Below are 23,178 nucleotides of genomic sequence, written 5' to 3'. Positions count from 1 at the left end.
TAGCTTTTCTAAGTCTTTTTGTTTTTGAATGTTCTCATACTTAAAGTCAGAAGGAAAAAAAAAGCCTGCAACTCTGCTGGAAAAACAAAAAAAAAAAAAAAAAAAACAATTCTATGAGAAAACATAAAACTGTAAGCTTAAGAACAATCTCTCCTCCCCCCTCCCCTCCCTCAACCCCTCTCTACAGTGTTATAATTCTGCAGTCAATGATGGAGTTAAAAAAAAAAAAATACATAAAGTGAACAGTCAGGAGAAATAGCTACCGATTAGAATTATGACTTTTATTTTTATTCACTAGAGCAACATTGAGGAAAGAATTTTTACATACAGGTTTTAAATCAACTTTACAAGCAAATTCCAATATACAGTATTTACTCTGGTCTGGGTTTTTTTAAAAAAAAAAAAAAAACAAAGCAGATAAAGTAAGGGTACCTCTTGATAGCTAGTACTGAATTTAAGATTTCACTGACACTGGCATTATATTGGTTTTATTGTGGTGCTTTTACAGTTAAATAGGCAGTGAGCAGCTTTATCACAACAGTGACTGAATTTCCTCGATAGCATAGTTGGAAGATGACTATACTGAGGCCTACCACCAGAACCGTATTAAATCCACTCTGCTCAGGAAAAAAGCCACTATAACAACATAAGGAATAGCTATGGAAGCCCAATTCAAGAACAGAATTCCATTTGAATGGCAAGAAAATGTCCACATTAAGAGGATTATGTGCTGTGCAAAAACACAAACACTTCTCCCCCCTCCCCCCTGACATGCAAGCTACCCGAGTATGACAGTTCAGAATGTGACATGCAAACAAACCAAATCAGAGACGGTATTCAGTTTTCTAGCATTGTTACAGCAAATGAGCATTTAGATCAAGGACGAAATTTTAGATCAAGGACAAAATAAATTTTACTGACCTATGATGCAGTCTGGTTGCTATGTCTAACTTCTAATCTCATAGCAGAAACTAAGGAGACCACTTGTTTTTTTTCCAGAACTATATGAAAAAATCATTGCAGCTTTGGATTTTCAGGGCTTTTGTGATTATTTTCAGAAAGTCTAACAGTCAGTATTGCACTTTTTCAAACAAAAATATATGCTGAGACCATTATTGTTTAAGGGCTACACTACTCCAAGGAAAGTTTTGCTGTTGGCCTTTACTGGCAACATGAAGCGCAGACTTCAGGGAAAGTAATCATCTGGCTGCATCAGAGTGAAATTCCACAGTGAAATTAAAGTCATTGCACAACAAAAATTCATTACACTACATGAGTATTTTTCAACATGCTAGAGTGCATAGCAATGATGTGAAGGCGATGTGAAGATATCTTGGAAACAGCAACACTAGCAGGGAAATTAGTTTCAAACAAAAGCCACACAGCAGGAGGCATCTAGATTATTTTAGGCACAACTCCAAGCAATAAAGCTCATTTAAAGTGCAATTCTGTTTTTTGTTTTTTGTTTTTGTTTTTTTCTCTTGTGTTTATTCACTTGTTAAAACATGTAATTGCCTCTGTACACACATACTGAACAGTAGTTTAATACTTTTGTGAATATTGCACAAAAGAATAAGACATCAAAAATTGCAATAAACCAGTTTTAGAAATCTAAAAACAAAAATTGAAAGATATCAAATCCTTTGATTTATGCATTGAGGATAATCTGCACGCATACTGATAATACATCTGCAATTTTCATGAAGTAGATAAATTACCTGAAAATACTTCCTTAATCCCATTTGACAAGCTCTACACAACACCCTCTTACCCATTTCCTCCCAACCCATCCTTCACTGAAGCAAGGCTTCAAACTTCACTGCTACTCTTCTCAGTTGCCCATCTGCTGACAGGCTTTGCTCGTACTCTGGACTTACTATACATGCAACAGAGCCTTCCCTGGATAAATCAGAAGAGCCAAAATACGCAGTTGTCTTTAACGATATGCAAGATCAGCAGCTGAATACGAACAATTCAGACTAGTATCCGTCTTATCCACGATCAAATCATGATTTCTCCAGCTCCATCTTACTAATCTGTCAGAACAAAACGGGGAAATACAATATATTCACATCAAATAATATAATCTAGTTATGCTCCTTTAACAGGGAAAACAGAATATTTTTGTTCTTCTGAAAAAAATACAAACCATCTCTGTTTTATGAAAACACTGATCATCTCTTCGCTTCATTCCTTATTTTTCAGTAAAGGTGCAGATCGATGGACATCTATACTTTTAATTGTAAACCTAAAAATTTTAACACTACTAAATCAGACTGGTGACAGTTTCAGAGAAAGAAGCAACAGAACTCATGATGAAGTATCTGTCAACAGCATTAAGTGAAAATAATCTTTTTAAACAAAATCATATACAACCAAAAATAAAATAAATTCTCTTCAAGGAAAGTAAACTTGAAAGAAAACAACCTTCCGTGGAAGTCTATATGGACCAGAAAACAAATCAGGAATCTGATCATTCCCTCTGCAGTTTTTAAACTCTTGAAAAACACAGTTAGCTGCCAGGAGCTAATTTTGGGGAATATAAAAAAAAAATTGTTATCAAAAGCAGATGTTTACATTGAAGGTCATCTATTTCAATGCTTTGCAAGAAAAGGTAAATTTTCTGGAGAATATTTGTAACAGCAATCTTGACTTACAGTTAATATTAAGTCAAAATAAATACAACAGCTAAGGTTCCTCTTGTTACTTCCTGGTTATATTCTCTTCACCCCAGCCCCCCCCCCAATTAACAGAAAGTCCCGCAGGTCTCTTAGTTCAGATTCTTATCAGCAGTTCTGAAATAGAAACCCTACCCTACCCTTTCCCCCTGAGCTTCTCATTTTTCTACTTCATTGTCAGTTAAAAGAATTGACAGCATGACAAATCCTAAACCTTTCTTGGACATTAAGTAGTGAGAAATTCAAGTCATATGATTTTATCCTTCACCCATTTGACTAAGGTATCCATCAGGATATCCCTAGTCAAAGGGCTTATATTAGAGAAATTGATTATGGAAAATACTCATGAAATGTCTATACCCATTATGCTTTATTGTTTCAAAGAAAATACTGTAATATGTCAATGTCCTGTAGGCAAAGACTAGAACAAACTATTACTATATATTTTTTTTTGTCATTTTATGCTATACAGGAACAGATTTGGAGTGAAATTATTTTAACAGCCTTCAGCTGCTCACTTTAAAACTCAATTCAAGAGTAGAAAAATAGCAGTAACATCTAAGATTCAGTGATGGGAAAGAAGTGAAGAATAGGAGATGGGGCATAATGTTAAGTTCTCAGAACTCTTCAATGGATATGCATATATTCGATTCACAGCTCATGTGTTACAGTCCCATAGTTGCACCATGATGGGCACATATTTCCAGACCACTTTCAGGAAAAAAAAAAAAAGATTGTCCTAGAGAGCAGAACGTTTTGTTGTTGCTGTTTTATTTCCCCAAAATGCTCCTTCCCAGTTACCATGCATTTCTTCAGGAATTACAAAAAAAAAAAAAGAAAAATTACAAGGAACTCTCAAAACAAAATACACATCTCTGAAAAACTCTTAAGAGTACCAGCTCTGGATTAGAACATAATAGGATTGCTCAAAGCAAGTAAGTGGGGTTAATTCATTATCATTATTTAAAAATAGTTGCTTTTTTAATACAAGTTTTATTATGTAAAATAGTTTCAAATCCTTACCATATGGCAAAGTTTGTGCAAACAGTTCAAGTCAGGTACTTCAGAGTCTTTCAATATTAAACAGAAATCAATAAATAGAACTAGTACAATAAAAGTTAATATATATTAATCAAAACACATGTTGTGCAACCTCAACATAGGTGTTATGGACCCCTTATTCCCAGAGGCTCCTTACTTACCAATTCATAAGAGCCTGTATAAGGTTTTGCACAAGTATCCCTAGCACTGCGTGCAAGAATCTAGCCATTAATGTGTCTATTGAACACAATAAAAGCATACCACAGTATCTTAACAAATGATGATATTTAAGAGAGATCCTTTTCACTCTGTGAAATCTGCTTACTGTCTGTAAAGAGTGAAAACGAGATAAATAAAGAACAGAGCAACTTCATATTACAGCAAAACAAAAAACACAAACCACCCAACCCATCAGATTAAATAACATTAAATATGTCAGTCTTGAGATAATGATAAATACAAGGATTTTTGCATAGGCCTCTGGAATACAGAGTCAGAATTATGGCCAATAGAACATCCACTAATAAGTCTAATTTTCTACCACTCCAGCGTAACGAGTACTCAGAACCAAGAAGTTAAACCAAATAGTAATTTCATTAGCTAATTAATCAAGTTAACAGAGGTAAGAAATGATTTCTGCCTTCCTGGATACACAGTGCAGCACTCTGGTATTCATAGTCACTGGACTTCAGCACTTGATTAAGATCACTGTGCAATACAATCATTAATACAGCATTACAATATAATTTAACACTCAGGAACTGCTGTACTGCTCATAACATGATCTTCAGAACATAACAATGGCATACGCAGACACGAAAGGAAGATGCTCTTTTTGCTATTCACTTAGGATTTGTAGGCTGTAGATAAAGCAACCTCAATGGCAGTTGATATATATGAAGTAATTTAACATGAGATACCAATGAGATGTAGGTATGTTCTCAATGTGTCTTTGGTTTAGGGAGGCGGGAATACCGATTAGAGAGCAAACTGTCCCCAGAATGCACAACGGTATTCTGTGTTTGCACATTTTCCTTTCTCTGTACTGGTGGCTTTGGGATGTTCGTCTTCAAACAGGTGTTTTGAGGCTCCTGAGACACCGGTGTGGATTTCTGGCTGCTCGTTTGCTTAGATTTAACAAAGGACATAGTTGGTGGGCGAAGTTTGGACACTTTCTGACTCTGTTTACCCTTTAGATCATCTGGACCAGATGTTGGCTGTAGCTGAGTTGAACTACTTGATGGTAGAAGCTCAGGTTCCTTGGAAGCAGCGGAATGATTTGCAGATCGTGTGAGTACGGCCGCTGTAGGAGGCACTAAAGCATTTGGGGGCTTTGTAATTTTTAAAGTCTTTGGCCAAGAAGCCTGGTATGTGAATGAGGGTTGACCTTTTACAGCTAACTCAGTCTGAACTTCTCTAGCATCATCTCTTGCAGAGGTCTGAAAACAAGAACGAGATAACGTCCCTTCCTTATTACTAGCCACCTCTCCAGGGTCTTCAGTGTTTTTATTTTTCATATTTTCTAAATACGATGTACTCTTATCTTTTACGTTTAATTGTATGTTCATTGAAGTGTTTACATCATTCAGGCTATTTGTAAGAGACACATTTGCAGCATTTTGATTCTCATGATTGCCATTTTCATGCACACCATATTTAGAATATTCACTGTGGGCCTCGATATGTGGCATTTTTACTAGTTTTCCCTGGGCGAGGTCTGTGGAACTGGGAAGGCTGCTGGAAGGCTGTAGTACTTGAGGCTGTTCAAGAGAGAAGAATGCAATAACACATTAGGCACAGAAAACTCCAGATAACATTCTGAACCCAAAGTATGCTGACTGGATGCTTGATAACAGCTGTATATCTTTTTTAAAATCAAAACTTAGACTTGATAAAACAAGATGGTTCATGGGACATGTACAACCATGATTTGTAACTTAGGTGAAAAGTTAAACCATCACTGAAATACACAGCAACATAAAGACCAGAAAAAATGTATTAGCTTAAAGTAAGAACATGAAGAAGGCTTGGTTGATGACTTTGCCCTAGCCTGCAGTACATCCCAAGAATGACAAATACAGATCAAATTCTGACTTAAGTTCTTAAAGAAATGCAACAGCTATCAGTCTGTATCCATCTTTTCATTTCTATTCACTGCACACTCAAATTAGCTGTCCCAAAACTTTCATCAGTGCTACACACTATACAGGCATGAAAGGAGTTCAGTGGACCACATGAATTTGTGGTGCATTTTATTCACCTAACCAAGGTCGGAAAATTGGATACAGACATGCTGTAATTTAGGTCACTGAACAGATTTAAGCAACCATTTTATCTTGAAATGAATTCAAATGGACTGATAAAGAAACCATCTTCAACAAAACAGTACAAAGTACATGTGAAGCTACAGATCACATACTGCCATTCTAATAACCAAGGAGATAAAGATAACTTGATGAAGCCTTTACATTTTGCCAGAAGAGGCATTCTAGAATCAGACAAGAATTGCCAATACCTCTTTCTGGGTCATTTCTACATTTATTTATTTATTTATTTTATCTTCCCTCTAAAAAGACCTAAATGTGTGTACAAACACATCTTGGACCTTAAACTTGTACACAGATCTTGGAAGAATTATTTAAAAAAATCAGTAATGCACGGCAAACCCCCAAACCTAGTAAACTTTAAACTATAATTTTTAGCAAGTTTCAGGTTTGAATTATTTTCTTATTTTCCTCACAAAGGGAAGACATTCAACGACAACAAGCTATTCCTATCCCTAAAGTTTTCTGAAACTACTTGAATTCTTACTAAGTGATAGTATGGACATAGCAGACAGATTTATAACATTTGTTTACGAGTGAAATACGGTCTATGAAAAAGCAGTAACATTTTTCTTTAGGGATTATGTCACCTCAGTCATCCTCTTGAATTATCCTCAACTTGTAAATGGGAAAGCCAACTATAGTCTTTTTAGCTACTAGAACTAGCAGAGAGAATGTGATAATTGTGCGTGCCAAAGTCGTTTCTAGGAAGAGAGAGTATCTCAATATTCTTTAGATTTTCATCTTTCACCCAGCAGGATTACTGCAGAAAACCAAATCCTCAGAAGTTCATCAAGAGGAAAGTTTAATAGTAATAAGAGATATACCAAGGTTTCTTGATCTAATTCAGATTTACTGAAGTGTTTTCTACTTAGTATAACCAGTTCTACCTGTAAGGAAAGGCAATGTCTAAGCTGGACCAGTGATATCAGCAAGCGATAGACAAGGAAGTGCAAACATGTTGAGCAGTTTGAATACAAATTGTTTTGGAAAGAAGGAAAAGATATATTTTTATTTTTTTTTAATGTGTCAGATGAATATCAAAACATTACTCCAGAAGTAACGTGTTTTTCCTTACTTAGCCAAAACTACCTTATTTTTGTGAGTGCTGTCAAATGCAGAACTATCCTTCTTAAGCAAACAATCCTACAGAAGGGAAGCAAAAAACACAAGAAGCAGTTCTATATTTTAAGAGTTACAGCTTAAAAAAAAAAAAAATCCTCCTGACATATTTCTAATTTCAGTGTTCCTGTAATGGTTTACAGAAATCATTATACTTCCATCTTAGGAGTTGAAAGACAAATGTTAGCCATAATAATTCATTGTTTTGAGATCATGCTTGCAATAACAGAACTGCTAAAAATGAGATCAGAAACCAAAGCAATACATACCTGATTACTGTATAAATACTTAAGTAACTCAGATTTTCTAATCTCAATGAAGGCAAAATTTAGTGAATTTATAGTAAGCAGTATTGTGTCAAATCCAAATACATAAAAATAATTGTCAAAAAACTTTTTCCCCTCACCTAGAAAGGGTTTCTAAACACTTGTCTTAAAAAAAAAGAAGATACAGATAATTATTTTATCTGACTCTATAAATCCTAGCTTTATATCAAATAATGCTGGTTATACTAATCAGCAAAATGAAAAATTTAAGTTATAGAAAAAAATTAAACTTCTACAGGAAGTTCACAGAAAAATGTAATACTCCAAAGAAACAAGGCTTCTATAATGATATTTCAATGATATTTTCGATAAGAGATATTTCAGCTTTTCCATTTTGACAATTTCACGTTTAATGTTTTACATAGAAAAATAGTCAATTATGTACTTGCCTTGTTATCTTTCATAACCTAAAAGGGTCTAAGCAGCATAATTTTCATGAAGTTAGCAATTCAAAAGTAGAAAACAGCTACATGCACAGAATTATGAGGGCACTACTGCTATGGTATCATCTTTCTGTAAGTTGCTTTAAATACTGTACTGTTTCCTAACACTGAGAGTCTATTTAGTGTAAGTCCATCCAGTTTGCTACACATTACCGTTCAAGATTACAGTGAAAGCAGAAACACTTCCAAAATATGCAAGTAAATGTTTACATCGTATTCAACACTGAAGATTGCATTATCTTCATCTACAGCTTACATCTTTGCCTTATACATAAATTTTCTTTTTTTTATCAGGGAGGCTTAAATTATGACTAGGTATTAATGAAAGCACCAGTAGAAGGATAAGCACTTAGTGAAATCCACTATTAGAAGGAGGAGGGAATAGAAAGAAGCATTCTACCTTCTAAGGATATTTTATTTCATGGAAGCCTTAAAGAAGTTTGCCATTTACCTTGCTCTAAATACTCTTTAGATAATATTTCAGGGAGGTACAGACCATGACTTGGTGTAGGCTGTTATTCTAAGAGTGTTTATTGGACAAAACTAGAAGTAAACTATTCAGGGAGACCAAAACACCTTGTTTTGCATTTCTTTGTGATACTCCTGAAATCTGAAGTTGAACTCTAAAACATTTCTGCACCATGCAACTGAGGAAAATGAGTTCTCCCCAAAATGAAAGCACATTAAACAAAATGCTTTGTGCACGCATTTCTTTTTTGAAAGACAAGGGAACAGTCTTTTCTGTAATGGCAAGAGCTTTAAAGACTTGGATATACTGATGCATCAAGAAGACTAAATTACAGTTCCTATCGCATTAGGCTAAGATTCTTTTGTTTCTCTCATCATCCAGAGAAAAATGACAACACATCTGCAAAGAGGTTTATCATTAATACTCAGTACTGAACCACTGAGATAGTTTTCCAACAAAAAAGCCAATAAAGATACAAATATGTTATACTGAAAATAGTTGTATCAGTCTGGCCATAACAGTAATAGTCATTGCAGTATCCCTACTGTAAAATTCCCTTCAGTTTTGCTTTGGTTGTTCTATATCTCTAATCTGAATACATATCTCACTTCCCCATACAATAACTCTGCAGAATGAAATACAGACATTTTCTCCCTGTGGTATTTTGAGGAACGAAGGAAGCGAAGCAATGGGAAATCAGAACTGCATGCACATCTCCAATAGACATGCATCATGCACAGGGCAAAAAAAGTGAAAATGCATGAGGAGGAGATGGGAAAAAATCTGAAGTTGTACTGTACCACGCTTTATCACAGAAGTAATGGACTAACTTCTCAACTCCTTGCCAATGGCATAATGGGAAAGCAGAGACAAGAAAAAGACAAGGACAATGATGTCAGAGGACCAAGACAAAACATTGAGCAATTGCCATGACAGAACTGCAACTTTTCATCATTTAAATTGCAATTAGCACATCCCCAACTTGTTTTTAATCCATCTTCAAGGAACAGAAATAGCAATAGTGTTGCAGTAGTAGTAATGCAGTATGAACAATATTTACAGCAAGACTTGCACAGAACACCTTTGTTCTTCAAACTTGAAGTCTTTAACATATTTCATCTCTTGCACTTCAAATGCCATTAAGAATAGTAACTAGAATTTGTGTATGATTAAAAATGTATACAGCAAAAATGTCTGCATCCACGTATAAACACATTAGATATCTAACAATGAATAGCAACGTCATAAGAAACTCTATTACATATTTTGATCCTTGTTGCCTTTACCCATCTTGCTTGCAACTCACTCATGAGTCTGAGAAGACTCCAAACTATCAGTTTCTTCTTTTTGGAAAGGGGTAAGGAGCAAGGAAGAAGACAAACCTTCTTACCCGTTAGTTTCTGATCAATCTGACATTCCTTATCTCACTGCCATAGCACAGGACAAGCTGTCATTTCACAGCCCCTCATTTGAAGATGTAGCCTTGCTGGAAGGCTACACTGGAAAGCTGTCATTTTCTACCTCTGGCAAACATCCAAGATTTTGCACCTCAAATCTGTAGCATTTGTCAATACTTTCATGGTGGATTTTTTTTTTTCGTCATTCTCTTCCATCTAGCTGTACTATACCTGTATTTCATGATTTTGAAATAGTATTCTACAGCATGCTATATTATCTCAAATTGCAATACAAAACAAGCCCAATATTTTGTTATTGGGCTTGGTTGTGTGTTTTGTTTTTTTTTTCCCTTCTCCAAACCATCATTCCCCCTTGTATAGGGTAGTAAGATAATTAGTAATATGGCATAGCATGGACTTTTTTCTGTGTAGTCTGGATATAAAAACAAAATTCCTACAAGAAAAATACTGTCTTAAAGAAAAATTACTGGAAATTATATATAGCAATATCAAGGCAGGTATTTCATCCATAAACTCTGATATATGTGCAACAAACAAAATTATGACCACAAATAAAATTGAGTTTTGTCTGCAAACACAACCAATTAGGTACAAGAAACATTTCCACTGTAGTCCAAGCTGCACACTAATCTCCCACAGCACAAATACGTGTATATATAAAGGACAATAATATAATCACTCCAGGACATTTTCACATGAGGGTCATAACACTTCCATGGCAATTTTCTGAGGCAAATTCTTCCTCCTAACATTAACACTTTGCACACCATACCAAGAACCTGAATTGGTCAATAAAGTCTTAGATTAATCACAGAAACACATGATAATGTTAAGCAATATACCCTGCTTTAAAAAATGCATGAAAAAGTAAAGCACGCACCTGATTTATAATCAATATGCATACAGCAGCTTTCTTGTTGGTGATAAAAACCTACGTATCACCTACTAGAATTAAATTAATTTTATTTGTAATGCTTTAATACATAAGCTCTAAATTTCCCCACAAAGTACATAGTAAATAGATGTGAACTGCAATTCTTGATGTGAGCAACAAAACAGCTTTCATCTGTTTTTGCATGGAGAAGTACTTGGGGTTAGGTGTCTACAGAAACTGGTATAAGATTTTAATTTTAATAGTTCATAGCCAGTTCATTGAAAATGCGTATTCTACACGCTGCATTTGTAGAGCTGCATCATTAAAGCTCCAGAATACAAATACAGAAGTTTCAAGTGGCATTGAGGAAAGTTTGCTATGTCATCAAGCTATATATTCTATTACCAAGAAAAAGAAGGAACACAGCATAAGAGCTGAGTTCAACATGAATTATATGAGTAAAAAAACATACATTGATTTTTATTTTTATTTTTTTTTTAAGAATGAAATTGTATTATTGGGAAATGTTTATGAAATATAAAATGCTGAATTGTTTCTCAGGCTGTTGAAACAACAGAAAGTTAAAGTACTACAACAATAGTTCTTATTAAAATTACAAAACACAGTATCCAAGTCGAAAGCACGGTAACCAAGTGTTATGGCAGGTTCTTAGGACAACTTAAGCAGTAAGCATGGTAACCCTCTAACTGGTGCTAACTAAACTGTATACACGACGGTATTATAATACTACATAGCAGGGAGATAGTACCTGTCCTGTATATGCTATACTTTCATGGCTGCTGTAAACAACAAAAGAACAATTTAGAGACTTATACCCTCACTCTGCTGTGTTTGCAAGTGTTCTATGTATCCATCACCTATCAACAACATAGCAAAGAAACCTACATCATTCACAAGTGCAGATGCTATTTTAGGTTTGGAATCCTGAATTTCAGCATCTCACAGAACAGTTGGGGTTGGCAGGGACCTCGGAAGGCCATATGGGCCATACCCCCTGCTCAGGGCCCCCCAGAGCAGGGTGCCCAGCACCACGTCCAGGTGGCTTTTGAAGATCCCTAAAGAGAAATCTACCACCTGTCTGGGCAGCCCATGGCAGCGCTCCATCACCTGTGCAGTAAGGAAATGCTCCCTGATGTTGAGACAGGATGTCTTGTGCTCCAGTTCGTGCAGACTTTGGGCAGAATTTGCGAAAGTGCCTGAATTTCAGCATCTCCAGACAAAAAAAAATGGCCAAACAAAACAGATTCCTTTGTGGTCCCAACATCCTCTCTATATTATTGCAAAACAACATTAATTTGACTGTAAGCTTTTCCTGTTCTTAGCAGTGACACCCAGCTCACCACTTTCTTCAAAACCCCACCTTTGGCATTCCCTGCCAACTCAACAGACAGAAGACTTAAAACCACAAAACCAAGGGGACAGAAGGATGCTAATGATAATTCTAGTAGTATGCTACTTCATGGGACCCTGCTCTAAAAAAATAATTAAGAAGTCACTGACCTTGTGAGTGTCAGATGAATTTCCAACATACCTTTTAATTTATATTTAATTTTAATTTACATTTAATTTTTTCTCCACCTTGATCAAAAAGATAAATACTTAGACAAAGAAAAATGTTAGAAATAGTTATAAAAATATTTTCCTGAGAAGCAATTAGAGTTAAGGTTGATTAGTCCAGTTATGTTTATCATACCAATTTTAACCTACTTGATTTCCATTACTATTAATTCATACAATTTAATACATAAGATGTATACTAAAAAATCCAACCAGCTTTAGTAATGGAAGTTCGCTATGGAGTTCCTGAAAAAGAAGCTGCTGCTGTTGGTGGAAGAACGAAGTCAGGGCTCAGAACTAGGAAGATATTAGAAAGTTTTCTTCTTTGTATAACAGTCAGTGTGAATGATGTGGCAACAGATGCACAGCAGCTTGGACACCACCATCCCATTCTGACTATGATTGGTAAGCTCCCAAAAAATTGGTATTTATATGTTCCTCAGATCTAATAACTCTTTACGAAGTATTTCTCTGCCAACAGGACAGCAACCTAGCTATGCTGTGCTATGGCTTGCCCTCTAGCTAGAAACAGACCACACGATGATCAGTTTTTGGGGTTCTACATTCTTTTGGGATTCTACATTCAATACACTTACACATATGCACACACACACACAAAGTGAATCCCTCTATGGCATAGAGAAAAGCCTATGAAGCACGGAGTGCATTCCTGGTGAGTTGATTAAATGAACACTGGCACAGAAACGTCAAGAGAGTATTTGAAATACAATTTGAGATATTTTACAAGATTTTTTTTCTTGCATTTGAAATAATCATTAGTGTTATTTCAAATAATGAAATAGATGTAAGGTTAGTTTTCCAAGGTGCAGTTTATTCTTCAGATCTCCGCTGGGCCTGGAAATCTTAGTGTTTCCATAATTTTACTGTATTTCCTGTCCAAATACACTCTTGGACATTGCTAAGCAAACACTGTAATTTTCAAATTACAGTAAGTTTTAAAAATATAACTTTAGTTTTATTAACCAGTTATATTTCTCTGAACAATTACCCGTTTACAATGCAATACCCAAGCACAAAATAAGACTTACCATTTCTCTATGATTATGTAAGCACACATTTTTAAAATCAGCAATTGTCTTGTTTTGCAGATCCAAGCCAAGAGAACAAAAGCATCTTAAAACAGCCCGTACTATAGCTAGCACAAAAGCAATGTTAGCAAATCATGCAGGTTTTACAACAGCCACTTCAGTGTATTAGAAGTCTTTTTACAATGAACATTGTGAGGAAAAAAAATACTAGTTTCAGGAAAGCCATTCTGTAAGTTAAGAAAACTTCTTGTGAGACGCAATGCCAATTACTTTTCTCACCGATATTTTTATGTACTTCCACAACATGTTTAAATACATCCACATACGCATACATGCAGACTCATGAGCAAACAGAACACACAAATAGGAGAGTATATTACAGCCATGAAAAAGGGAAAAAAGCAGCAAGCAAGATTTATGTTAAGACAAGACGGGAAACAGGGGCCTACTCGGTTTTGCCTGAGGAAATGCTGAAGTAAATCAGCGTTTAATATCTGTTATAAAGCTTTAAGTTGTAGCTGCTTATATGCTGGGTGAAGGAAGCAATTTGGTTAGCCACAGACTTTTGTGTATGCCTGTAAATCTGCCTGAAAAGGAGGATACTACGAGATGAACAGTGCGTGCAAAGGGAAAGCTTCTACTGGAACACAGTGAGGGAGATGAGTGAGAGGTACAGACTCACTCTGTCTGCGGTGCGGTGGAACAGTCCGAGGGATGCCCTGGAGTGAGCCCTGCCAGGGAGAGAAGGAGGGAGCAGAATACCCACCCTGTGCAGAAAGAGAGAGGGGGAGAAGTATAATAAAAAAAGAGAACAGGGAAAAACAAGACACCAAAAAGCCACACCAACCTTTTGTGTTTTCCCCCAGAAAGGCATCGTTATATTCACAGTTTTGCCACTTTAAGGCAGCTTTGAAGTCCACATTACAATACCCTAAACTAGCCAGAAGTCTTATACACATCCATTTGAATTCAATATATACATGTAAGTAACATTTCTGTTATTTTAACGGAGAAATATATGAGTTGAACTTTTCGTGTTAAAATGGATGCTACAATTGTTATTTTCATAGCTTTCAAAAATGTTTTTAAAATGTCTCCCTGATTAGTACGTTGGTTAACAATACCAATCCACTGGGAAAACAACCAGCTTCAGTTTACAACAAAAAGATTTTATCTCAAAAAACATTTCCTAGCAAAGCCTGGTGCATTTTGATAGTATTATTTAATGTGAAAGAGGAGAGGGGACATTTAAATATTTTCCTTGCGTTCATTTTCAGAGCTTGAGCTTTCTTCTATAGATCAGAGAATTGTGACTCTGTATGTCAATGGCGTGCAAGGCTTGGCTGTCAGATGTTTCAGATAACTGAAAAAGTGACCCAAGGAAAAGTAACATTATGTAGTTTATGAGTTTTTCCCTTTAAAAGGAAACCTACCCAAGTTGGAATTACCCTTTTAAATCAGACAAACTTGATTTCCTATTTCAGCAAGACAGGTTTAAGTCTTTACAACCCCTTTATTTACCAATTAAAAACATCTGTTTCAGCAGGTACTAGAATACTGGTGCTGAGAATAAGGACTGCCATTGCTTCCTGACTACCAGTAACCACCAAACAGCAACAGTAAGCATTTGTAGCATTCCCTTACACAGCAGGTATAACACATCTGAACAAACATCTCAATCAGAAGTGACAGGAACACGATCTGCCCCACTCCTCTTGTTTCTTGCTGGCCTATCAGTTGCACATCGGATTGCCCTTTGTCCAAGGCTGGACAGATAATTCAGCAGTATTTTATTTCCAAGCTTCTTTTAAAATAATATTAATCAAATTATTTCTACAAAAATATTCTGCTTTTATTTATCCTGGCAGAGGTTTAAACATTCTCCTGAACTACTGCTTGTCTTCTAATTAAGATTTTACCCATCATTACTCCGAGTTTCATTCCTGTTAAAACATAACTTAATGCATCCCATTTAAATCAAGTCTTGGATTTTGTTAGCTAGAACAAACTAGAACAGGAAATAAAGGAAAAAGGTGAGAAGACTACTTTAATCTTCAGAAGCTGAGACACAACAATTACTTGAAATTGGAAGGATTTTTTTTTTAAATACAATTATCTCTAGATGGAGATATTGATTATTTCACATGTTCTTGCAGTCCTCCATCAGTAGTCATCAACATTCACACAATTTTTAGACTGCTGCATGAAAGAACATAACTAGTTTCGGTTAAGTAATATTACAAAACAGTGTAATACATTGTCTTTAAAATAGAAATATTCCTAGAAACAAGATGAATTGATCAGTGATTGATGAGATTAACAAAAGCTTTAGATTCCCACAGCTCTGTACAAAAGACAACAACATTTTTCAGGCCAGCTATAGTAGGCTTGCTCACATTTTATCCTGTCACGGTAGAGGAACAACAAAAAAAAAACACTCTTTCCATTCTCTGAACATCTAAACAAAACACCATCTCCAGACTGTAGAAAGCACAGTATCACGAGATACAGGTCTCATCTTCTAAAGGCCTCTTCAACATGGCAATGTGTTGTGTTGTTTTTTGTTTTTTTTTGTCATTAGTGGTGTTTGTTTTTTTTTTCCCTGTTAGATTTCTTTGACATTAAGGCATTAAATAAAGAGGAGTAGTGAAAATTCTATATCCTCCTCCTTCCTTTAAAGGAAGAGATTAAGACAAGTACAAGCCAGCTGATCTACAAAACTTATGATATTATTGTAAAAGTATTTAGATGTATTTAGATGTCCTGATACATTCCAGTACTTTTTAAGCATTCATATTAGCACTTCAAAGCACAGCCCTAAATACAGTCTTCTCTGTAATTCTTCATGGTATTTAATCATTACTTATTGACTGGAAAAGGAAATTAAGAAAGGGCAACTAACTTCTTTCAGTGTTTCTCCTGCTAAATCAAACTGCTCTCCAGGCATGGTTCAGTTCCCTTCTCACTGATGCCAGAGAACATGCTATAAGCTGAGAAGCAGAACCAGCTATTCCTCCAGCAGCAGTCTTCAGAGATTACGTTGCTCCATGCAGGCCAATCTCAAATAAAAGCTAAATTTCTCCTTTGTAGAAATCATAATAGCATTGCCTAATTGTACGTTAAATAAAGTAATTAAACATAAACATCAGTCGAACCAAACAAGGAACAAGAAATACAGTGTTGGGAATTTATTAGTGTGGGTATTTTAAGTTGTTTTTTTTTTTTTTTTTTTTTTAAATGATAAAGACTGTACTGATCCTCAAATACATTACATTAAGAGAGGGGTATCTGACAGTAAGGCTGGCTTAAGGGAAGATTACTTTTAATAGTATTTTACTGAACTTCAGCAAAGAAATCTACAAAGCTCTTCTTTCTAGAATGACTCACACTTACTCCCCCATTAGTCAAACATATGCTGATGCTCCCAAGAAATCCAAAGAACGGGAAAAGAACACATACACACAAATAAGCGTGTCTTCTAGATTATGACATATATTTAAAACACACAGAAAATAGTAGTTTCTTAATGAATATAGGGAAGAAATGTGAGAAACAATCTTTTTTTGCTTGACTATTAAAGAGCCTCTAACTATAATAAGCAAACAATGGTAGAATTGAAAGATGAGAACACTACTTAGATAAGTGTTTATTTAAAAAAAATGAATTATGCAAAAGTGAAAAACCCAATAATATTCTTCTGGGTCTTGAAGCTTAGCGTGATGCAGATCTTTACTCTTGCACTTTAATGTTAGACAGCAGTCTCCGCAGTTCCTCCCCTCAGCTGTTACGTGCATCTGGGCCCTAAACTGAAGTCCCACTCCTCTCATTTCCCAGATACTGAAATTGTGAAACAACAAAAACATCCCAACAGGAAAGTGATTCAGAATTTAGTACCAGGCAAAATACTCAGGGAAAGTGTGGAAAAACGAGAGCAATTGAGATCAAGCAGCCTACAAACCAGAACAAAGTGATGAATGTTTTTCACAGAACCTGAGGAATTGTACAATTGCAGCTAAAACGTTTGACCCTGAAGTTTTGACCTTCACTGCACTGCAAAACCTGGTGGAGACCAGGAGGATTCGTTTTTAGAAAAACACAACTACAAAGATATGAAGGCCAGAGCTTTCCATTGCTAGGAAAAGACCTCAACCTTAGAATAAGCAATCACGTGAATAAAAGCAATTGCTTTTGCCAGAGCAGGACAAGAGAAATAGTACTAACGTACTGCTGCATAGTAATCTTAGACCAACAGCCAAACATTGCAGCTATTTTTCTAAGGATACACCGATATCCAAAACCACTCCTGCTTTGCTTTAAAATGTCTTTCCTGTTACAGAAATAAATGCAGGAAAAAGCCACTTTTATCCACATGTCTATATTTGCTGTCTCACCTAGCATTGCCAGCTGCCGCATACAAACTTAGAGCACTACCTCATGAACAAATTTACGATGACATACTCCAAGTATCAATGAAAACAAAATGTTTTTGCAGCTGCTTCCTTTTGCTAGCCTACCACCCAGGAAGATTGTAAATGAGCAGCTCCGCCATGCAATGGTATTTTTGTAAGTATAGAACATCAAGTTTTATGTGCTGGTTTTAGACTGAACAAACAAGAACCGCTGTGTAAGATTTAAAGGACTTCTGCTCTGCACATGCCTACACGTCATGCAGCATCACTGCAACAAAGCAAGAAGCAGATGCACAACAAGAATATCTAGTCCAGTCATGGTACCGTGTTGCCAAGAAAGTACATGCATTAGTGGTATTTTTTTTTAGTATATTAAAACAGATCAGCAAGTGAACAGCACAGCTGAGAAGTGCTGGACAATGGGAGAAACTTACATCAGATGTGAAGATAAATACTGACATAGCAACTAGGCTTCAATACCTGGAAATTTAGAGTTGCAGAGTCAAAGCATACAGAAGCTCAGGGAAGAAAATACTCAAAAGACAACAATACAAAGACAACCAAAGCATTATGAAGGTTCACCAAAACAATTGATGTGAACAAGCAGCTGGAACACTACACTAATGGAAGGTAAAGATTATCTGAGCACAGAAGTAGAAAAGAGGTGTAGCAAAGAACAAGAATACGCATGCTCCTGTGCACACTGAGTTTTTCTATTGTTTTACCAGAGACAAGAGTGAAATTATATATAACCTTCAAGAAGCAAAATAAATCTCATCACCACTTGCTACTCTGAGACAGGGGAGAAAGTCAGCTCTTACTGTTTCTATTTACTGTTTCAAGGCACAGGAGAGCACTTGAATCATGTTCTGCTAAGGAACTGGACCTCAGGGCCAGAATTTTTTACAGGCATGTTCATCCAAATTCAGGAGTTTATAGTTAGCTTAATGTACTTTACTTCTCAGCATCTGCAAACAACCTTTCTAGTTCAAGACATCAAATAACTTGACAACAGAAATAGAAGACATCTAACCCCTGTTAGTACCTTTAAAGTCTCAGTATCTTCCACTATTTTGCATTACACAAACAATGCTGCAAAACACGCAAGACAATTGTGGTAACAGATGCTCATATTTTTCTCCCTGTAAGCTTTCTCCATCAACATTAAATTCCTCAGGTAACTTTGTATTCAAGACTTCCATCAAGTTTTTACTTTTATTATTCTCACGATAGCTAAACAGAAGGAATATACTGACTAGAAGTGAATTCACTTTAAGAGACGCATATAAAAGCCATCTAGACATGTCATGCTCTACCCCAGCAGTCAATACCTGCACAAGACTTTATTCTGAGGATGGCTAACCAGAAAGAATGGTTGCCTCTAAATTATCGTTTTTAGCATACTTGCAGGACACAAGATGTACTATGTAACAACCGGAGTGTGACCGGGCAATAAGTAGCTATTAAATTTTAATATGCCCAGTTTTCAAAACATTTCAAAACAGGTTTGAAGAATTAACCTGAAGTTACACAGTTCATAGTTATGTACATATTTACCTTTAAATATAACCCTTGCCCCCCGTAGAAGTACTTTGAAAAAAAAATGCAGTCTCTATTAAGAATAACCCCAAATTTATTTTCGCATCAACATCAGCCATTTTGTAGATCTGTATCTGATAATAAAGAAACGAACTGATAATACAAAATTTTTGAAAGAATACATTTAGTGATACTTATGTGTCTATTCACTAGGAAAACCATAAGCAATCATGAATATCAGCTATTTTAAGTAGAGAATAAAGTTGCAATAAATTACTGCAATTAACATGGTCTTAAGTTTCTGAGATCTTTTAATAGCTGATTTCCACTCTCACTATTCTCTAGCTTATTCCAGCAACTATTTGTTATATACCACTACATTAACAAAGTTTAAGCACATTTCTGGAAGCATTTCTTGAAAACGTTACTTAGCATGTTCAAGGACTTATTTATGCTTCACAAATTAACACACAGTTATCAGTTCTACTAGAATTTGTAAACTGTTAGAATAAAGTAGATCCCTCAAGAAAACGTAGCTTACTTCTGCTTTCCACTGCAAGTGACATTTTGTTATTGGGTTCCAGATTGACAATGACTTCATGTCCAGGCTTTATCTACATTTATTCTGATTATATTAAACCATGCAATAAAGCATACAGCAGAGGAACTATTAAACCAGAAAACTGAGGTCTGATTATTAGAACTGGAACTTGGCTACAGCAGCAAAACTGCTGCCCTTTAAGAAGTCCTGCCTTAAGCTACTACCAATTTGTTTGTTTTGGGGTTTGTTTTTAATGTCTCCTTATTTGCTTTTAAGTTTCATGGAGTCATTGTGTAAGCATTTTGCCCAAAAATGTTTTTTGCTATTATTTACAAATAACGGTTCCTGAAAAGCAGTTTGTTTTGAACATTTGTCCATACTTCGCATTTTCCAGTTCCACTATCAATGGTCTTGAGAAATTTCACATGTAAAGATAAAAATACTGAGAGGTTTATTATGTGTATACATATACATACATAAAAACACACCCAACCAGGAACAAAGCTATAAGCCCTTTTTTATTTAAAAAGATATTCTCCCTTAACCTGAATTAATTTCTGTATGACAATAAATAGTGTATTCTCAAGCAAAAGTACTGAATAAGTTCAAAGGAGTGTACTTCATCTTGAAGAAAGAGATAATGGGGTTAAATGAATCCTTAACCTGAGATTTAATGTCTTAGCTTCCTCCTGTTCTCCATCTCCTCCAATATCTTTGTCTTACAAATTAGTAATACAGGTTGCTCAAACTGAAGCTTCTGCAGCTCGCAGTTAACTTTTAACAGTTACTAATCTGTCTCTGAATTTACACTGAAACTGAGATTGGAAGAAAAGGACCACCAACAGTAACCACTAATTTAGGCACAGTATCAGTGTAGAAAAACGTTATATGAATGTCACAGATTAAATTAAAACCTAGGAAAAAGAAATAGTACAAGAGAACCAAAGACACAGGATAACAGAATGGAACAAACATCAAGGACATCACTTTTACTTAGTGGAACAGAAGTGCCAGAGCAAACTAAGAGACAGTTAGGATTATGTTCTCTTTACTTCGTGTGCTTTCTAGAGAAAATGTTGAAGAGCTAGGTCTCAACAGGAAAAAAAAAAAGTGTTCGCTATCAACTGCTAATCATACTTCTGTCCTAGCACCAGATAGTTAAAAGAATAGTTTTAGAGGGCTGGCAGGGGCAATTCATCTTTACTATGATCTGACATCAAATAACTAGGGACAGGGTAAAAGGAAACAAGAATTCTAATCCATTTTTCATCCTCCAAATAGATCTCTCAGGATTCTCTCTAGAAGCAGCAGCTGCAAGATTATGATCTGAAGACTATTTGCTGGTGACTGATAAAAGCCTTGTTCAAAGACATTTCCTTATTATTTAAAAGTGTTGCCTCCCCTCACATCACCTTAAGTATTCTATTACTGATCCTTGAAGAATTTAACAATGTTGTATAACACAAGCAAATATGATCATGCAACAACATATGGGAATGAACACGTCCTTGGTCAAAGTGATTTTCACCCAATATTTTTTTGTTTAAGCTAAACTCTTCAAATAAATGATTGGAAGAAAAAAAACTAACTTAGCTGTTGTTGCTGTTGTTTTTTACACTTAGGGACTGAGAGTTAGAATACAAGTACTTTTCTTCAAACATGTGCACAGCAGCAATGAAACTTCAACAACGAAAAACAGATATGAATACTTGTGATTTGAAAATCAGATAGGAAAATGTCTTAATGTATGCTTAGATATACAGCTTGGGCTGCCTGTAATGTCAGTAGTGCAAAGTATGATTAAGCACAGAATCCTAAAATTTTATTATGTATTTTAAAATAAAAGTTTATTACAAACTTATAAGAAAAGGTCAGCAAAAGAATGTGTACAGTAGGCACAGCAGTAAGGATGTATGAAGAAAACACTCATTTAAGAGTATAATCTCTTAAATAAGGCCAGCCAACTTGTGTAATAAAATTTAAAATAAAATTGGGGAGTGAAACAAAGTAATAACCAAGAAGGAATGGGAAGTTTTACTCACAGAACTCCTTCTCCAAGAGGTTTGCGTAAACTTATCAGCGCACACAGACGTTACCCCTGAAGATTTTTGGTTGTCTCTCTGGCAGTTACATCTAGTGGCCTTAACCCCCGAAGAGAAAGGAGAATTTATTAGAAAAAAACTAGGTGATATTCTTGAAAAGCACCATTGAGGCCCAGACGTCAATACCATGTTTATTTTGTATTGATACAAATAGAGTATTGGCCTAGTGTTAATTGCTTATCTAACAATTAATTCTCCAGGACTATGTCTCCCTCTCAGGAGAGTACGTGAAAGATGTCCATCATCCATATGCAAAAAAAAAAATGCAGTACTTGCAAATATCTGCAATTAATCAAGATGAACAGGTAGGTAACAGTATGTTCAAAAGCTTTACTCAGTATATATCAAGACAAAATTGAAACATGAATGTTACTACCATTTAACAAAAGGAAGGTGCATGGGGACTGTTATGAAACTTATTATAAAATGAAATTTCATATCCAGTAACATATCCTATAGTGTGAATTAAGTTTCACTACCATTAATTTAAAAAGGGTTATGAAAGCAGTTAAAAATAGTCTCATTAGCCATGGAATATGGCATGGACTGCACAGGAAATCACAGAGTTATTCCCAAAGAAATCTATCTATAATGCTCTTCTAAAGCACGTAATGCATTTAAGTGACATCATACCCTCCCCTCCATGCTACTTTGTGATCTTGGTTGAGACAAGATCAATCAATGAGTTTCAAGTAAATACAAAAAGCAATTTATCTAAAATAGCTTCAGAAAATGGCTTAAGAACATGGGATTATTTTGCAAGAATTGTCATACCAGACTAGTTTGGCAGAACCAAATGCAGAAATATATACGGCAAAACTCAAAGTTTACTTTGAACAGGAACAAAAAGTGAAGAGGCATAAAATAATTTTGCCTGAGAGTCTGTGTTTATCTGGACACAATTTATAAGCATCCCCTAATTTCAGAGACATAACTTTTCTTTGGTCAACTTAATATTAAACAAAAAATCATGACTGGCCCTACTGAATTAAAGATCCCCACAAAAATAGTCAAAGTCACAAGTTTCGCTCTCTTAAATTCTTTGTAAGAATTACCTATTAAACTTGCACTCTGCAGTACATACTTGGAATTTTATTAAGAATTTAACATTGTACTTACAAGTTGATGCTCTAATTGGTTGATTGTTTCATCCTTTTTCTTCAGTTCATCTTTAAGCTTCCTGATCTCATTCACCAGATCTTCTGTCTGCAACAGAACATTGGACAATACAAAGTTTTCCATATGGGCTGTACAACATAACTCTA

General features: G+C 35.4%; 1 protein-coding gene across 8 annotated transcripts in view; it reads right to left on the bottom strand.

Annotated features, from left to right (window-relative positions):
* Positions 1 to 260: 260 nt before the first annotated feature.
* CCSER2 (coiled-coil serine rich protein 2) overlaps positions 261 to 23,178 on the bottom strand; it is a 72,255-nt gene continuing 49,337 nt past the window's right edge. For 3 of the 8 annotated variants that reach the window (XM_027462490.3, XM_027462492.3, XM_072040043.1), the window contains 4 exons: positions 23,033 to 23,119; positions 21,854 to 21,952; positions 14,005 to 14,089; positions 261 to 5,479 (listed from right to left, as the gene is read on the bottom strand). In XM_027462490.3, coding sequence (XP_027318291.2) covers positions 5,385 to 5,479; positions 14,005 to 14,089; positions 21,854 to 21,952; positions 23,033 to 23,119 — 366 coding nt within the window. In that variant the 3' untranslated portion in view covers positions 261 to 5,384. Of the gene's footprint in view, positions 5,480 to 9,203; positions 9,244 to 14,004; positions 14,090 to 21,853; positions 21,953 to 23,032; positions 23,120 to 23,178 lie in introns of all 8 variants that reach the window. The other 5 variants (XM_038180972.2, XM_027462488.3, XM_038180973.2 and 2 more) reach the window with 2 other exon arrangements.

This window comes from Anas platyrhynchos, chromosome 6 (assembly GCF_047663525.1).
Source record: "Anas platyrhynchos isolate ZD024472 breed Pekin duck chromosome 6, IASCAAS_PekinDuck_T2T, whole genome shotgun sequence".
Taxonomy (NCBI): Eukaryota; Metazoa; Chordata; class Aves; order Anseriformes; family Anatidae; genus Anas; species Anas platyrhynchos.
Note: the sequence above shows the minus strand (reverse complement) of the source record. Positions and strands in the feature narration are given on the sequence as shown.